Source organism: Neophocaena asiaeorientalis, unplaced genomic scaffold, assembly GCF_003031525.2.
Source record: "Neophocaena asiaeorientalis asiaeorientalis breed wild unplaced genomic scaffold, Neophocaena_asiaeorientalis_V1.1 scaffold197, whole genome shotgun sequence".
NCBI classification, from domain to species: Eukaryota; Metazoa; Chordata; class Mammalia; order Artiodactyla; family Phocoenidae; genus Neophocaena; species Neophocaena asiaeorientalis.
Genome location: NW_020174703.1, coordinates 528,536 through 547,216, shown reverse-complemented (window position 1 = coordinate 547,216; position 18,681 = coordinate 528,536). Strand labels below are relative to the sequence as shown.

At 37.1% G+C, this 18,681-nt stretch overlaps 1 protein-coding gene across 1 annotated transcript in view; it reads right to left on the bottom strand.

Annotated features, from left to right (window-relative positions):
• ARL13B (ARF like GTPase 13B) overlaps positions 1–16,182 on the bottom strand; it is a 78,555-nt gene extending 62,373 nt beyond the window's left edge. The window contains exons 1-2 of the mRNA XM_024759257.1: positions 15,855–16,182; positions 486–556 (exon numbers count right to left, since the gene is read on the bottom strand). Coding sequence (XP_024615025.1) covers positions 486–556; positions 15,855–15,913 — 130 coding nt within the window. The 5' untranslated portion in view covers positions 15,914–16,182. The remainder of the gene's footprint in view (positions 1–485; positions 557–15,854) is intronic.
• Between the last annotated feature and the right edge of the window lie 2,499 nt (positions 16,183–18,681).

Genomic DNA, 18,681 nt, shown 5'->3' with positions numbered 1-18,681 from the left:
AAATAAATACATCCAATGAGATGTAATATAAATGACATAAAACCCTTTAATGTATCTTTAATGTAACTGTAAAAATTACACATCATGTTGAAAAAAAAATCAAAAAATGCGAAGAGAACTGTGCTGGCTAACTGTATTTCTACCTCCCTTTCATTTAGCTGTAGCCCTGTGACTAAATTCTGGCCAAGAAAATGTAAGTAGAAGATAGGGATCCTTAAAGGCAAGGGCATGTCCTTTTTTTACTTTTTCCTTCCTACTGCGATCCCTCTTAGCTGATCAAAAACCTCGAGGAGCCTCTGCATTCATTCAAATCTGAAACATAACAGGCTGGTACTATTAAGCCAGAGTCTATTCACCACATTAGCCTCAAGTATACTAAGAATATAAAGTAATAGAGTACACAGTATATGTACCCAATGAATATGTAATAAAGCAATTTAAATAAATAAATCAGAGTAATTTAATAATAAATTTTTTCAGCTTACCTCCTTGGATTCCCTTTGCTGTTGCCGTTTTACCAGCATTATCAAGTCCCACCATCACAAGAGTCACCTTTCTTAAAACAATAAAAATTAAAAAATCACTTTGAGTCAATTAAGTATTGAGGTAAAAATAAAAGCAAATTCATCCATCGAAGCAACACTTAAGGAGCATCTATATGTACAAGACAATCTGCTGGATGCTAGGGGGTACAATGATGAATAAAATATATATTCAAAAAGCAAAATTCTTGAAAAATACCTGTAAAGTATCATCCTTTTGTTCTCTAAGCAAAAAAAAAAAAAAAAGGGAAACTTCACACCAGAAAAACTTTGAAAAATACCTGTAAAGTATCATCCTTTTGTTCTCTAAAAAAAAAAAAAAAAAAAAAGGGAAACTGTACAGCAGATAACCTGAAGGATAGAGAAGAAATAAGGGAAAGAAGAGAGAAAGCAAGGAGGGAGATAGATCCTAGCATGAGTTATCTATCAATCATGTCTAAAGACTCAATTTTCTAGTTAACTGAAGTCTAAGGATTAGCACAAATTTGTTTTTTCTTGTGAAATTACATAAGAAAAGAATGATTGTTAGGTTCTTGACACTACTGGTATGCTCAACTGTTTTTATATATGCAGCACCTTACCAAGTATAAATCTTAAACATAGTATAGTAACATGATTATTAACCTAAGCGCTAACATATTTTGAAAGAGGGTTCCTAAATTATAAAGCTTAAAATGTTTCTGATGATATAGCTAAACTTCACAGAGTTAGAAAAAAAATACAATCCAGTTCAATTTTACTATTGAAGAAACATAAGTCCAGAGTCATAAGATAAGACAATGAATTGGTTACAGTCAGAACCAGAACCTAATTCACCTAACTCCTACGAACTTCTCAAACCTGGGGCAGGTTACAAAGGAACAAACCTACTATACTGGTCCTATTATCTCAGCGATTCACTCCACCACTAAAGCTCATTTCTGTTCCAGGCTTAACTACTGCTTAGTATAAATGATGAGACCATCTATTAACACCATTTTGGGAATATAGAGAGAAAGCCACAGCATAACTGGGCCACATTCCCATGGGGTAGAGTCAGGGTTTCTACCAAGTACAGTCATTCTTCACTGGCAATCATTCCAAGAAGGGTTAAAAAACAGAACTTAGATGGCAAGAAAGGGTGTTTTTTCATCTGTCTAGGCCTGGCTTTCTTGGATCTGGACTTCTTTATTAAACAAACAGTTACTGACCATCTTCTGTATACCATACACCAGTGTTCTAGGTACCTGAGATACACTTATTTATTTAAATAACCACAACAACAATGAAAAACAAAAACTGATAGAGAAACCCTTCCCTTATTAAACTTACATTTTAGTTACAGGAGACAAACAATATAATACACATAAGAAATAAGTAAATTATAGGTTATATCATACGTTAGAGGTGATTAGGTACTACAGAATAAAGTAGAGCAGGATATGGATTGTAGTTTTACATAAGGTGATCAGGGCAGGCTTCACTGAGAAAGAAGGTAAAGTCTGAGCAAGGCCTTGAAGGAGGGAGGTACTTATGCAAATATCTGGGGCAAGAGAGTACAGCTGGGGCAAAGGCAAGGAAGCCAGTGTGGTAAAACCCAGTGAGACAGGAGCAGGGAAGAAGGACAGGAAGTCAGAAACGCCATCAGAGGCCAGATAACGTAGGGCCTTGTAGGCCATGGTGAGGACTTTGGTTTTTGTAAGTGAAATTAATTTACTCTTCATGTTAATTTCCTTTGTTATCCAGGAGCCTTAGTCTTTTGTAAATGCTTCAACCATCCCTATATCCACCATGAAGAATAAACGAAAGTACGTCTCTGCTCCAGTCAGTGGTAAGTCACAATTAGTAGCATCCCCACACCCCATTCCCAGTCAGTCAGTGGTGGGGTCAGTGGAAATGCCAAAGAGGCACACAGCAGATTATGAATTACAGATCTGAGGTAGAATGTGAGGTCTGGGTACTTCTATCCACGGGAAAGTTTTACCTGTATTATCAACTTTGAAAAATATGTTTACTTCTTATGGAAGCTTTGAGATATGTAGAGTATAACTCTACTATTTTGTTTGAAGAATTCATAACTTCCAAATATCAAAGAACAAAATTTAAGTACAAAATAATTTCTTAAATAAAATATAATAAATGACTATCCAAAAAAGATGGATTGTATAGCATTTAAACAATATTTTGGATAATTGAAGTTACTAGATATATAATGAATTAGACCATAATAGTAAAGCTAATTCAATTGCTCTTTAACAATTTATTTCAAGATCTACAGTGCTTCAAACATCACCATGACCAAAACAATTACTTTTGGGGAACAAATCCCCATTTTCTGCTTGTTTGCATCACTTATTCTGTAACTATTGATTAGGCACCGATTACGCAGTAGCAAACAAACATCCACAATCCCTAGCCATCATAAACCTTAGAACCTAGAAAGAAAAGAGGCATTAGAGATTTATTTGTGACGACTGTTGTAAAGGGAAAGCACAGGCAGGCACAGGAAGAGATAGCAGCTGACCATGCCTATTCTAGAAGTCACAGGAGACCATACTGCAAACATATGTCAACTGGGTCAGCAGTTCCTAGGAACATCATGGATCCTTTTCCCATCCCTTATGAGCCAGAGTAAAAAATCTCAAATATACCTTTTTAAGGAAAATGGCCCTTCATTCTCTACTACAAAGGTAGCATTTTATGTTTCCCCCGCTCCATTCTTGTCAAGATTTCAGTTTTTAAAAAAAAAAAAATCACTGTCCAAATAATTACTTTTACACACTTTGAAACATTACTCTTAAAGCAGCTATCAAGGAAAAATGTTAGATTTTACCTTAAAAGCTTTCTTTTTTTAAAACAGAATATTAGGTTCAAACAAAAAAAAGTTCTTCAAACATGAAAATCACTTTGGAAAATTATAATCATGCTGAGACTGGCACGAAATAAGTCTCTCTGGATTTCTATTTTTATTTTGACTACACTTGTAAGTACACAGTTAATCTTTATGATCATTATGCCATATACTTGAAAACACAGCTTTAATTAAATATTTGAGGTAATTAAAGCCTTAATGAAAAAACATAACATTAGCAGTACAAATGAAATCACAGCATGAATTACTGCAATGCCTGATAACAAAGCCTTAAATTTATACTTTCAGAATAGAATGGGTTTAAAAGGCTAACAATCACCTAACACTCAAAATTCTATGGAACTCTTTAACCACTGAATATATTCAATCTAACACATTTTAAAATGTACATGTCATTATAACTTTTAAAAATAAGATAAATTATCACTGATTGGGAACAGTTTGGCTGTGATGTTATGTAACAACAGAGAAATAAAAAACTATGTTTTTTAGTCTTATGATTCTTGATCAAATACACTAGTCCTTCAATTGAAAAAATAATAAACAGTTTTATTAGGTTTATAGTGTCTAGAAAGTTGACACTAGCAATAAAAGCAATCATTTAGTCATTTGGTCAGGCAGTAATTCAATAAAAGTACATAAGGCATTTGAGTACTATGGACACAAAAATGCCTGAGACATCATTTCTATCCCAGAGTGCTCATCATCTAATGAGAATGACTAAAATGTAAACAAATATTTGTACATTATGACACTAAGACAGTTTAAAATGCTTATCGATATATACAAGACGCTAAAGGAATACAGAGCAAGAAGACTTTATTCAGCCTAGAGATACAGGAGAAGGTCTGGGAAGCTTCTTACACAAGGTGATGATGCCTCAGCTAAGTTCTTAAAATGTAGAAGTTTGCCGAGCAACGGGAAGGTGAAAATAGGAGGAAGGATGAAGAGGTTCCAGACTAAGAACACTGCCTGAGAAGACACCACACCAAGGAGGTAAGAACTGGCAGGGTGCTGAGTTGCTGAACCCAGGCATTAAGAGCACATCTCAGGAAAGCAGCCTTAAGCAAAAGGAGAACATGCTTGTTACATTCATACACAATCACAACTCAATACAACTGTGTATTGAGTCTAAAAGGAACCCGATATACTTCTACTTAAGGAACCAGTATCATAATAATATAGGTAATAATGTGACCTTCCCAGAAGTTTAAAGTGATCACTTAGCTCTTATTACAGTTATCCCTGAGTCTTGAATTATATACCAAACTAGAAAGGCTGACATGGAAGGACTCTATTGTAAGATGTACAGTATGTTTCTACTAGTAACAAGTAACATATAGGGATTATGAGTACTCTGATAGATAGCCACAAACTTGGTGTTAGAGCAGGCTGTGTTCAAATCCCCAAATTGCCATTTCCAAGCTATATGACCTGGGACACATTATTTAACTTCTCAGAATTTCATCAGTAAAATGGGATAATAAAAATATCCATCCCATAGGGATGTGGTGAAATTACATAAGACATGCAAGTAAGGTGCACAATGCTTGTGGCACACCGTAAGTGCTCAACCTATAGCTGTTCTTATTACAGAATAAAATTCAAGACAGGGAGTCTACAAATGAGACCAGCGAGATGGGCAGGGACCAGATTATAGAGGAGGATTAATGGGTTCAGTTTTGCACATGTTGACAGTAGTGCTTGTCTCACACTGAAGTCTGAAGCTGGCGGAGAGACCTGGACTGGGATTATGAGACATATACGTGGTAGTTAAAACTATAAGAACAGATGAAAGAGCACAGAAGGAAGAAGAGCCACAGGACAGGGGACACAGAACCCCAAGAACCTTTGAAGAAACCCTTAAAATTGTAGCCAGAAAGAAATCACACCAAAGAAATGGCAGCGATGGGAAAAGTTTCCAGAAGGGTTAAGAGATGAACAATATCAAATACTACAAAGTTTTGTAAAATAAAAGTATCTTTTTGGTAATTGCCACAAATTAAGTACCTCAGAAATAAATGCTCTCAGCTTTTCCCAAACCCTGCAATACCAACGCTTTTAATTTATATGGCGTGTCTTGATAGTTCAAAGCTATTTTACCCTATCATTTGTCTTCATGCTATCCCTGCAAGTAGAGCAGATACAAGTTACCCAAGGTTACAGTGCTAATAAAAATTAGTTAACAGCAGTTTCCATGGGAAGTTTAAAAACAATGGTTTGTAAAAATAATAATTATTATTTTAAATGGCAACTTGAACCATCTCGTTTATTGTAAAATTTACTCACATTTATATACACACACACACACACACACACACACACACACAGATACAAACCAGACAGCCAGGTAGTCTGGCTCATTTTCATCAAAATATTTTGGAATTTTTTCCCCACATTTCAGTCTATCACAATCATAACCTACTTCCTAGAGCTAAGAGAAGGTAGATTACCTAGTAATAGGTAGATTACTAAGGTTATGAATTGCATGTTGTTAATAAAACCTAACCATGATGTTAATGAAAATCTAACAATGGCATTTTTCTGTTTAAAATCCTTAAACAGAATCAAATCCAAACTCTGCAGCCTCTTCTTCTGCCACTCCCCAGCAAGCCTTTAAGGCTGGGGTTTCCCCCAGTCCTTCTTAACCATGCATGTTAACACAGCAAATAAACCTTAACTTTTTCATGCAACTTTTCATACAGTCTTCTCGACTAGAACTTGTCTTAACTCTGCAGCCCCAGGATCAAATGTGCTGAGCATACATCATGCATCTTTACTGAATGAAACAACAGAAACATACTTTCTGATCCCCCATTTACTAAGTAAACACTAAGTAAAATTAAAATATATAACTTTAAGTTGAGAACATACTATAATGGATTTAATTTATATAAATCTTCACATCAAAGTAACAGTTCAATATTAGAGAATGTTATTAAAATTACCTATTTTCTTACATCAAACTGACTGAAGTTTTCTAAATAAATTTACATGCTTATGGTTTCAAGGCAATAATTAACAGTGAGAAATATTTTTAAAACTAAAATAATTCTGAGTTTAAAAAAAAAAGTAGGGATTGATTAAGAGAGCCAAAGACTGTTTTACATATTTTATCTCAGGGTCCCTTTTTATATAACAGATATAGAAATTAATATGTCTAAAATATAAGCCACATAACATTAGCATTTTGAACTTAGAAAACATTTGTATTGTGAATCTTTTCTGAAAGACATTATTACAATCTTTTGAACACTTACAACTCTAAACTTCCTCATCTGTCAACTAAGGAAGACAATACTTCAAATGAGATAATTACATTAAAGCTATTTCTAACTTCAAAAATGTTATGCAAGTTAAAGTAAAACACTTCACTGAAACACTATGAAGCAAAATTTAACACATCAAAATTAATATTTATTACTTAAAATATTTAAAACTACATGGAGCAATTTAACAAATAACAAATACATATGAAAAGGGACTTGGGAATACTGTTTTATGATATATGTGTGAGAAAACAAAAAACTTACCACAAAAAAAATTAATACAATGAAAAAGTTTTACCAAAAACATTTATGGTGTGATTTTATTATACAAATGCACTATTTTCTGACATTTTAATTCAGATTGTAGAGTCCAGGATAATACTGCATCAAAAATAACTCTAAATTTATGAAGCACCTGGACTGCCCTGGTGGCGCAGTGCATAAGACTCTGTGCTCCCAATGCAGGGGGCCCAGGTTTGATCTATGGTCAGGGAACTAGATCCCACATGCATGCCGCAACTAAGAGTTCACGTGCCACAACTAAGGAGCCCGCGTGCCACCACTAAGACCTGGTGCAACCAAATGAGTAAATAAATTTATGAAGCACTAAAAAGAGGGCAAAACTTGGGGTTATATGTTATCTTTGAAGTCCTGATCAAGTGAAATTCTTAGTATCAGTTTGTTCATTTCTAAAATATAAAGGGATAATGTAAACTATGAACTTTAGCTAATGATATATCACTATGTTCATCAATTGTAACAAATGTACCCCACTAATGAAAGATGTTAATAATAGTGGAAACTAGGTGGAGGGAGGGTATATGTGAGCTCTCTGTACTTTCTGCTGAGTTTTTCTGTAAACCTAAAACTGATCTAAAAATAGACTATTTTTTTAATTGAAAACTAAAATAAAATATAAAGGGGTAGAATCAAAATATCTCTAGAGCCCTTTCCTAAAATTCTGAGATTCTTACTATGAATAAACAACAAGCTGTAGGGGGATAAAAAGAAGTGTAAGATATTCCAGTTCTGCCCATGGCACATCAGATAATCCTTGCTAATCTGTATGTACAGCTTAATTAAGAAATTAAGAACCATCAATTTCTATAAATAGTCTAGGATTTACAGTTTTATTTACTTAGACCAAGAAAGATGGCTAATAGGGTGCTGTTTCCCCACTGAAAAAATTCCCATCAGAGATAACATACCACATCATGGCATGTTTTACCAGATACCATACTGATACACAGAAAGCACCAATCCACACTGCTTACTGTGACATGTGAGCCTCTTCTTTTAGACTTGGCCACAGTGAATAACAATCTACTAATAAACTTGAATTAAAGCGTTGGTAGGCTGAATTGTGACAAGGAAAAACACAGATGGGTAAGAAACTAGTTTTAGCTAGTGGTTACCTCAGGGAAGGGATGGTGTGAGACAAATAGGGTGCAGGGAGCTTCAAGGATTTATCCATTTCTTCAGAAAAAAACTGAAATGTGATGACCAAAGGTTAATATTTGTAAAACCTAGGTAGTGAGCACATGAGTACTTACTATATTTTTCTTGTTCTTTAAATACTGGTAAAAATATGTTTTTACTATTTTAAATTATACTACATAATTCTTGCTGCCAAAATTAGTTCCTTTAAATTGATGTTAATTTTCTGCCTCTCTAGGTGGGCTATTCCTGAAATCATGCTCCTGGAAAGCATAGGAAGCACAAATTTCTTCAGGACCCAGGTAAAATTACACCCTTTCCAAAATTCTGCTTCCAACCCTTGCTAGAATCTTGGAAATCATCTTTAAATTCATATATTCTATCCTATGTTATATTACCATTTCATCAACTAGATGCTACTTGGTATAAATAATCAGAATTCTGAGTATGTAAATGATAATATGTAAGGGTGAGGACCTGCTGACAGGGTCCAGATATTTACTGAGAACCATGACTTGACAGACCTTGTGTTCCGTGCCCTGGATGAAGGCTGCTCCCTATACACAAAATAAATTTCAACAGAGATTCAAATGTTAAAAATTAAAACATAAAAGTACTAGAAAAAAAAGTATAGGTGAATATAATCTTGGAGTGGTGATGAACTTCCTAAATATTACACTGAAAGAATGATATATTTGAATTAAAAAAATTTAATGTTTATGCTTCAAAAACCATCAAAAAATTTAAAAACATAACAAAAGAAAAATATCTGCAACATATACTAGAGTGAAAAGGTTACTAGTATAAACATTTAACAACTCTTTTAGAAAAATCAATAAGAAAATGGACCTGTGCCAATAGAAAACAGCAAAGGGAATCACTGAGAAATTCTCAAAAGAAAAAATACAAATGTCTAAGGGAAAAAAAATTTTTTTTTTGATGTTGGGGGTAGGAGTTTATTAATTTATTTTTATTTATTTTTGCTGTGTTGGGTCTTTGTTTCTGTGCGAGGGCTTTCCCCAGTTGTGGTGAGCGAGGGCCACTCTTCATCGCGATGCGCGGGCCTGTCACTGCCACGGCCTCTCTTGTTGCGGAGCACAGGCTCCAGACACGCAGGCTCAGTAGTTGTGGCTCACGGGCCTAGTTGCTCCGCGGCATGTGGGATCGTCCCAGACCAGAGCTCGAACCCGTGTCCCCTGCATTAGCAGGCAGACTCTCAACCACTGCACCACCAGAGAAGCCCGGGAAAAAACTTTTAACCTTACCAGTAATCAAGAAAATAGAAAATAAAAGCAGATAACATTTCCCCCATAACCTGGAAAAAATGAAAAAGTGATGGCTCCTATTTTTTGAGGAAAAAAGCACTCTCTTAACACTGCTGGTAGGAGTAGAAATTGGTTTAAAAAAACAAGAAGCCTTTCTGAAGAGCAATTTGGCAATATATATCACACACCTTAAACTTTTTCATATCATTTGATCTAGAATTCCATTTCCAAAGACACTTATATAAGGATGCTCACCAAGGCATTGTTGATAACAGTAAAAAAAAAATTTAAACATTCTAAATATTTAATAACGGGAATAATTAAGAACACTTTGGTGAATCTATTCAACACATTACTCTGCTGCTATTAAAAATATGTTGAACGAAATGTAATGTAATGTAAAATGATGTAATGATGTAAAATGGTGTTAATTATACATTAAGGCAAAATAAATAAATAAAAAACTATGAAATAGCACTTTATTTTCTCATTATTGTTTAAAAAAATGTACATGTATGTCAGAGATTCTACACCAAAACACAAAAAATGGTAATCTCTGGTAGGTGACATTGTGAGTTAACTTAAATTTGCCCCTTTCTGCTAAACTGTGCTTTCAATGTTCTACAATAAACATGCATTACCTTTAAATAACAATAAATATACATTACTTTTAAATGTTTTAATTTTTTTTGAATTTTATTTTTTTTATACAGCATGCTCTTATTAGTTATCTATTTTATTAAATGTTTTTAAATAACAGCAGCTCCTGTCCACAAGACATCCTGTATGACTAGGCAAACTGAATAAACATTACAATACATGGTAAGTAGAGACCAATACAAGAGGCTAATAAGCAAACACAATGCAAGGTAAAGAATCTAAGCTGGAATTCAAAGAGTTTCCTGAAGGAGAGAATCTCCCAAGTGAGATTTAAGTATGATTAGGAACAGTCAAAAGAGAGAAGGGCATTCAGGGAGGAATGGAGGGACTAGAGAACTTAAATACCGCAAATCTGGAATGACAGGAAGAAAAAGAATGGCTTATGATGAGTCCATATAGCCAGGCTCAGGTCAAATTGCAAGTATTCTGAAGGCAATTAGGAAAGACTTAAGGTTTAAATCAGCTGCATACTAAAAAGATCATTGACAGTATGGAGCATTAATCAGAGGGGAACAGTGGAAAGTCTGTCAAAGAGATCTGGGAGAGAAATAATGGAAACCTTATCTAAAATGGAGCAGTGGGTATGCAAAGGCTGAAAGTGTGCAAGACACACAAATCGTATTAAGTAGGTATAAACCAAAGGATTTGATGATTTGAGATAACAAAGCACAAAGAGGTATGCAGGATTACTCTTGGCTTCTGATGTAGGTAAAAGGAAGGCAGAAGCAATTCGGCATGAGAGAAGATGTAAATTCAGTTTTGGATGTGTTCGGATTGAAGATTCTGTGGTAACTGGATATGTAAGTCTTAAGTGGTGGATGAGTGTTTGCGTTGGAAATATGGACTTGAGAGTCAATGTTGAGGTGGTAGCTGAAGTCTCTTTATATGGTGCGACTGACCATAACGGGAGAATAGGTAGAAGAAGAAAAGAGAGTTGAAGACAGAACCTGAAGCAAACTTGGGAGTCAGATGAAGAAAGGCTAACTGCAAAAAGAGATAGAAAAGGAAAGAGGCGGAAAGGTGAAAAAATGTTAAATTCAGGAAAAAGGAATAAGAGAATTCCAAGAAGAGAGTGATCTTAAGTGTCAACTGATGCCAAAAGATTGAAAAGCATCCATTGGATTTAATAACCAGGCAGCATCTGGTGTAGCAAGAAAAACTGAAGGGTCTGGGTGAAAGCCTTCTACTGCAGGAAGTTAAGGAATGCTCGAGAGGGGAGGAAGCTGAGAAGGTACCACTCATACATTGCCAATTGTTAAGTGTGGAGTAAAGGGAAGGAGGAAGGGTAGTGGCTGCAGGGACAGGGTTGTTTAGGATGGTGGACACAGAATAACAACCTCCCAAAGATGTCCACATCCTAATTCCCAAAACCCGTGACTATGTTTTCTTACGTGGCAAAAGGAACTTTGTAGATGTGATAAAGCTAAAGGATCTTGGATGGGGAGCTTATCTTGGAATATCCAGGTAGGCCCGATGTAATTACAAGAGTCCTTCCTTATAAAAAGGAAGCAGGAGAGCACAGACGAGAAAAGACATTATGATAAGACATTATGATGTTGGCTTTGAAGATGAAGGAAGGGGGTCACAAGCGAAGAATGCAGGCAGCCTCTTTCTTTGCTGGAAAAGGCAAGAAAAACAGATTCTCCCCTAGACCCTCCAGAAAGTATGCAAGCAATCCTGCTGACCCATTTTAGACTTCTGATCTCAGAACTGTAGGATAATAAACTTGTTTATGTCACTAAGTTGATAGCAATTTGTTACAGCAGCATTAAGAAACATTTAATTTGGTTTATTTTTTAGGTAAGAGAGGCTTGAGCATGTTTACATACTAAAGGAAGAACAGAAGCGAAGCTCTGAAGACAGAAGAGAGAGAGATTTTGTATTTTTGATGATAAAATTGGACAATAAATTTTTGGATAAAAGTGTAGGTTTATTCTTGTATCCCAGAAGTTCTTTCTGTGATCTCTGACTGAATGCTGAACCCCTAACGTTCCCAGGAAATGGGAAGAAATGGAATTAAGTGCACAGGTGTAAGAATTAGACTTGGAAAGAAAAAGGAACCCTTCTTCCACTAACAGAAAGAGAGCAAAGGAAGGTTATCTATACTGATAATTATAAAATGAATTGAAGAAGGTAACCTACTAATCAGCACTTATCTCCTAAGATCAGAGGTATTATTTACTGAGTAACTACTATGTGCAAAGCATCAAGTACTTGCATACATTTTCTTTCTCAAAATGTTGTAAAACAAAAATTATCCACACTTGACTGGGGGGAAAGTGCCAAAACTCCTAAGATTCAGATGCAAATGTTTGACTCAAAACACTATATTGAGAAATCTGGCAGACACCACAATAACCAAGTGACCAAGGTTAACAGCAGCAGTAATAAGAGATATCAAAATCATGTACCCCTTGATATGATGTACTGAAAAGGACATTTCACCTCCATGGTATTTCCTTTACCCATTTATGCAGCAACATCTTTGTAAGGGGTATTCTACAAAACAATTGACAGGTACTCTTCAAAGTCTCAAGGTTATGAAAGACAAGGAAAAACTACATAACTATTATAGATTGAGAGAGAACAGAGACACAACAAAGCAATGTGGAATCCTTGATTAGATCCTGGACAGGGAGAAAAAAAGCATTAGATGTTAAAACGAGTGAACTCAGAATAAAATCTATAATTTAGTTAATAGTACAGTACCAAAGTAAATCCCTTAGCTTTGATCACTGTATTATGATCTCAAAATAAAAAGTTAAAAAAAAAACACTATAGTGCACTGCTTCTACAGGAGCAAGCCACTTATCTGTGAGTATAGCTTTTAGTCTATTCAAGGTTAATTTTACATAGCTTCAGAGCCTACGTTAGGTTCTGTCTGGTGGTTAACAACAGCAGATACAGTGTTCCTGAATTCCCTAGCATCCTGGTCTGACTCCTGACCTAGACTGGTACTTTTAACTCTTGACCTCTGACTCCTGCCTTGTCCCTATCACACGTTCTGAATATGCCATCTAATCCCTGATCCCAGTCCCTAGAATAATATGCTCGTTGGGAGAGGATCTAAGTGAGAACAGGTGGGTAAATCCAAAGGGTGCAGTATACAGTAGTTAAGTCAGCAAAGTAATCTCAGAACATAGTGTATTAATAATGATCATCTTATCTCTTACACACACTCACTTCTCACACTTACAAACATATCTTCATAAAATATAAACGCGGGGGACTTCCCTGGTGGCTCAGTGGTTAAGAATCCACCTGCCAGTGCAGGGGACACGGGTTCAATCCCTGGTCAGGGAAGATCCCACATGTCACAGAGCAAGTAAGCCCATGCACCACAACTACTGAGCCTGTGCTCTAGAGCCCGTGAGTCACAACTAATGAAGCCCACGCGCCCTAGGGCCCGCGTGCTGCAACTACCGGGCCCACGTGCTGCAACTACTGCAGTCCGCATGCCTAGAGCGTGTGCTCCGCAACAAGAGAAGCCACAGCAATGAGAAGCCCACACACTGCAACGAAGAGTAGCCCCTGCTCGCCGCAACTAGAGAAAGCAAAGCCCGCGCACAACAAAAACCCAATACAGCCAAAAAATATATATGCATATATATGTATAAAAACATGAAGAGGAATCTCAATAAGGAACAGCACAGCCTAAAACTTAAAAAATACCTAAGCGCACAAAATTTGATATATTTTTTAAATCAGCTTGCTCACCTCTTATTTATTCCAGTAAATGGACTACTTCCTTAATATTTACTTAAGGATTTGCTAAAGAGTAATCAAACTACATAAAATACTATGCAAATATTATTCAGCCACTATTATGAACCAGGCATTGAACAAAGTTACTTAAAATATAAGTGTAACCCAATTTGTTTTTAAGTCCTTTGACAGTTAGCTCTATCCAACATTGAGAGATTTTACCCATGTTCTTCATATCATGCCATGATCTAGATCAGTGAGGTCCAATAAAAATACACTGCAAGCCACACATATAAGTTTAAATTTTCCAGTTTAAATTTTCTAGTAACTGCCTTTTAAAAAATGAAAATAAAAGGTGAAAATAAAGTACATATTATATTTTATTTAATCCAGTATATGCAAAAGTTATCATTTCAACATGTAATCAAACTGAAGAAAAGACTGATAATTTACCTTTTTCCCTTCTGCATATTAAATCTTCAAAATCCACTTTGTATTATACACTTACAGCATCTCAATTCTGACTAGCCACATTTCAAATGCTCAACAGCCACATGCAACTAGTCACTACCCTATTGGACAGCTCAGATCTTGATGCTACTACTTATTAAAGAAGAAAATAAACTGAGTTATAGGGTTAAATTTCAATTCTGCTTTATTAATCAAATCCAGTTATCTGTTCTACTTGGAAATCAATACATCCTGTTCTCTGAACTCTGTCTTTTCTTTAATCATCCCAGAGACTATTATACTATAGCTACTGGGAGAAGCAAACACAAAGAATGATAAATTGAAAATCCCTTTGGAGTGCAAATTTTTTGAGTGTTTTTAGTGAAAAGGACACATGCTACTACTGTGCTCTCTTACAAAAATAAAAATATATTTTTTAAAATATAAAAAATATATTTTTTAAAAACCAGACATAGAGAAAAACATAAAGGGTCATCTATTATGAACCCTCCCATCTTAGTAGAGACTGGGCAATCAGACCAGAACATGATTAAAACAAATTAAATCAGAGTCTACACACCCAAACACATCTTTGACTCTTAAAAGTTGATCACATCACTTATATCTAAAAGATTCACATCCATTTAAGAGTTACGAATGGGAGAAGAATTCAAAAGTTTCATTTAAAGCAAATTTCCAAATATAGGCATATAGTTTTCCTTATAAGTGTAGCTTTTCAGAGCCATTCTTTAAAGGATAGTTCACCCTTATGGCAAATACTTATTTGAAATGCTAATGATTGAAAAACCCAAAACTTTTGCTATAATTTACCCTTGGCCTATTTCTAAAGTAGAATTATAAAAAAATCAACATTATTTATAAAGACCAACAAACTTAAGGTTTCTTTATTGGTTGAGCAGCTCAATTTTAAAAGCATCATTTACACTGACTTCTTCCTAGCATAGTGCCTGGCACATGGTATTTTCTCAGCAAATCAATGAATAACAAGTAGCAGGCTCTAAATATTAATACATCTAGCATTCAAAATGAAACATCAAGAAGTGGACTCTTTCAAATGAAGGGCTTAATCTCATATAAAAATTGAAGCTACACTACAGTTAAGAACACTTTCCATCAGTTATTCTCATTTAATACAAAACTCCTAAAGCATAAATACTATCATTCTCATTCAGTATGAGGAGGATGGGGCCAAAAGTGGTTAAGTCATATAATTATTAAGTAGTGGAGCCAGATTTCAAGCCCAAGTTCTCAAACAAAATGTGTGTGTTGGTAAGGGGTTTGTGGATGTTATGAAAACTATATTCCATTCTTCCCTATTAAAAAAAAAATTCCCATTACAAAAGTTTCAGAGGAAAAATATACACAATTCCCCCCCCACACACACACAAAATCCACGACTTTTTAAGAAATTAGTACCCATTTAAATTATAACAGTAATAAGCATTACGGACGAGAACTTAATTGCAACTAAACATTAAGTCTACGTTCTCCTATCGCTCCCTGAGGGGATATATCAAACTGGGAGGGAAAGCATCCCCTGCGGCCTGGGAGACTCGTCCAGGCGCAGATAGGACAGGCGGCGCCCCGTCCTACCCCTGGGGCGCAGCTGTCCCCCTCCCCTAGGAAGACACCCGGCCAACCGGCTCCAGCCTACCTGACGGGCTCCCGCCACCGCTTGAACCAGCTGCAGCAGTTGGCCATCAGACTGAACATCCCAGGCCGCTCCTCCCGCCACCTCCCATCCGAGCCCGGAGCGGAGATGGGCCGCTAGTTGTCCTGGGCCGAGTCTGGGGGGCCGCCGTCGCTGCGAGGCGCCCCTGACGAGGATGAGCCCGGAGGAGAGGCCGGGAGGGAGGTGAGGGCGGTCAGTCCGAGAACCTAGGCCAATAACCGCGCCGACCAGCGAGCGGAATACTGCGCTCCTCGCCCAGGTACAGCGAGGCCAAAGGCGCAGTTTCACAGACCCGGGAAGGGTTTGCGGGTCCTACCAGAGAAAACCCCCGCGTCAACGTGCTGACGTTCCTCCCAGGGGCGGAAAGCCCTCCCCAAGCACCGCCCATGGACTTCTCCAATCAACATTCGACGGCCCGCCGCAGAGGGCTCTGAGTGGCTAAAGCGGCCCGGCTCCCCGCCCCTGCCGGAGAGGTGGGAGGGAGAAGGGGGAGTGGTCTTGAAGACTGAGGGGGAGGGGGAGCTGAAGGCGGTTCTCGTAACTAGGCAACGGAAGCGTCTAGAGATGAGTTGAGGCATTTCCGACAGATCTTAGGCTAAGACCGATCTGCATACCCATCCAAACTGTGTGAGAGTGCTGCACCTCGTCTGTCTCCAGCCCCAACTGAGATCCAGAGATCTCAGGTCTTGTGCATGTTTTGTTTTGTTTTGTTTCATGAAACAAGGATGAGGATCCTGTGGAATTCCAGCCAACTCTGGCTGCACAACTACAGAAACAATACACTGGGGCAATTAAGTTAAGAACGAGGGGAAAACTCATTTGCTAACTATCCAATAGTTCAGATGAGAGTGAAGTTTTAATCTGTATAACGTTTATTGCTGTTTGTTACATAAACTGTGAAATGGAAATTTATGATATTTGTTGTGTGTGTGGTTGTTTATAGAAGAAATAATATGCTCATTGTAGAAAGTGTTGAAAAGGCTGAAAAAGGAACAAGATGAAGAAAGTGAGATCTCACACTCACCACCCAAAGATAACGTGTTAATATTTTGATGTATATTCTTTCCAGGATTTTTAAATACATAGATTGCTAGCTATTTGGTTTCTGCAAGATGGAGAGCATGATCTACTGGCTGTTTTGTAACATGCTTTATTTTATTTAAAGAGATATGTAATATCTGCTTTTCCTTCATATTGTTTGGAAATAAGTAAATGACAAGTACATTCCTATAGAAAAAAAAAGAATGCATTATATGTAGGGACCCGTGTGTCCATTTAGTCTGCACTTATATATATATTTTCAAATCCTGGTAAAAGGAGAGAGGGCCCTGGGAAGCCCAGTGTATCCACGAGAAAATAATGGTTTGAGATTAAGGTAGATATAGTTTTAAAATTATTTTCTGGGCTTCCCTGGTGGCACAGTGGTTGAGAGTCCGCCTGCCAATACAGGGGACACGGGTTCGTGCCCTAGTCTGGGAAGATCCCACATGCCGCGGAGCGGCTGGGCCCGTGAGCTATGGCCACTGAGCCTGCGTGTCCGGAGCCTGTGCTCCGCAAACGGGAGAGGCCACAACAGGGAGAGGCTCACATACCGCAAAAAAAAAAAAAAATTATTTTCTGTCTTTTACTAATTCATGTAACCCTAATTCAAACACATATACATCTCTTACAGCTTACTGGCTCTGAACTCAAGTACCCTATCTGTAAAATGACAATGAAAATACGTACTTTGCAGGGTTGCTAAGGTGATGAAATGAGAGAAATAAAGCTCAGGTGCAATTTCTAACAAATAATAGCAGATTTTTGAAGTTGGTGTCACCTGTCCCATAAATATTTATGGTATATATCCCCCTACCTCTGTCTCCAAACTGCTAGGGATCTTGTTCACTATTCTCATTGTCCTGCCTTGATAACTTCAATTTTCTTTCCAGTTGCTCAAGGCTGTATGACCTCAACTGGTTTTCCTAACTAAACCGGCCCTTCCTCATCAGTGCTAGACTGTCTCTGCCCAGACTGTCCTGTCCAGACACTATAATACTTCTGTAACTACATTTAATATAGTTAACTCTTCTAAAATTCTTTCCTCCCTTGGCTTTTCACAATTATATACTCTTATGGTTATCTTCTGATCTCACTGGTTATTCCTTTTTCATCTTCCTATATGTATTCTCTAAGATCTGGCCTTATCCCTCTGCTTTCCCTTTTAAAAAACATGTTCTCTTGGAGGGTCTAATAACTATTTCTGTGCCTGAAGAGCCCTACTACACTTACTATCCTTGAGCATTTCTGGAACTATACTCAACCCCTGTTCTACTTCATGTCTTCCTTAATTCTGTTAGTGATACATTACCAAACATTTCTGGTACCAACATACAGTTGGTCAGTTAGTTAACTAGCTGACTATTAGTTTTTCAATATATTAGGTGGTTTGGTAGACATATGTGCTGCTTACTATTTCCAGTTCTCTTTTTCACATGTGTTAGTTATTCCCACATTCACATGTGATAGCACATGTGATAGTTATTCCCACCTTCTTGAAGTCATGGGACCTGCTTTGTTCAGTGAAATGTGAGTGTAGTGGTTATATCACTTCTTGGTGAAAGCATTTAAGAGCTGGTCCACAATTCTCCATGTCCTATCATCCCTTGCAATGGTAACTGTGGAAGCCTACTTTAACTCTGAAGTACTACAATATAAAAACAGCACGGGGCTTCCTGGTGGCACAGTGGTTGAGAGTCCACCTGCTGATGCGGGGGACGCGGGTTCGTGCCCTGGTCCGGGAGAATCCCACATGCCGCAGAGCGGCTGG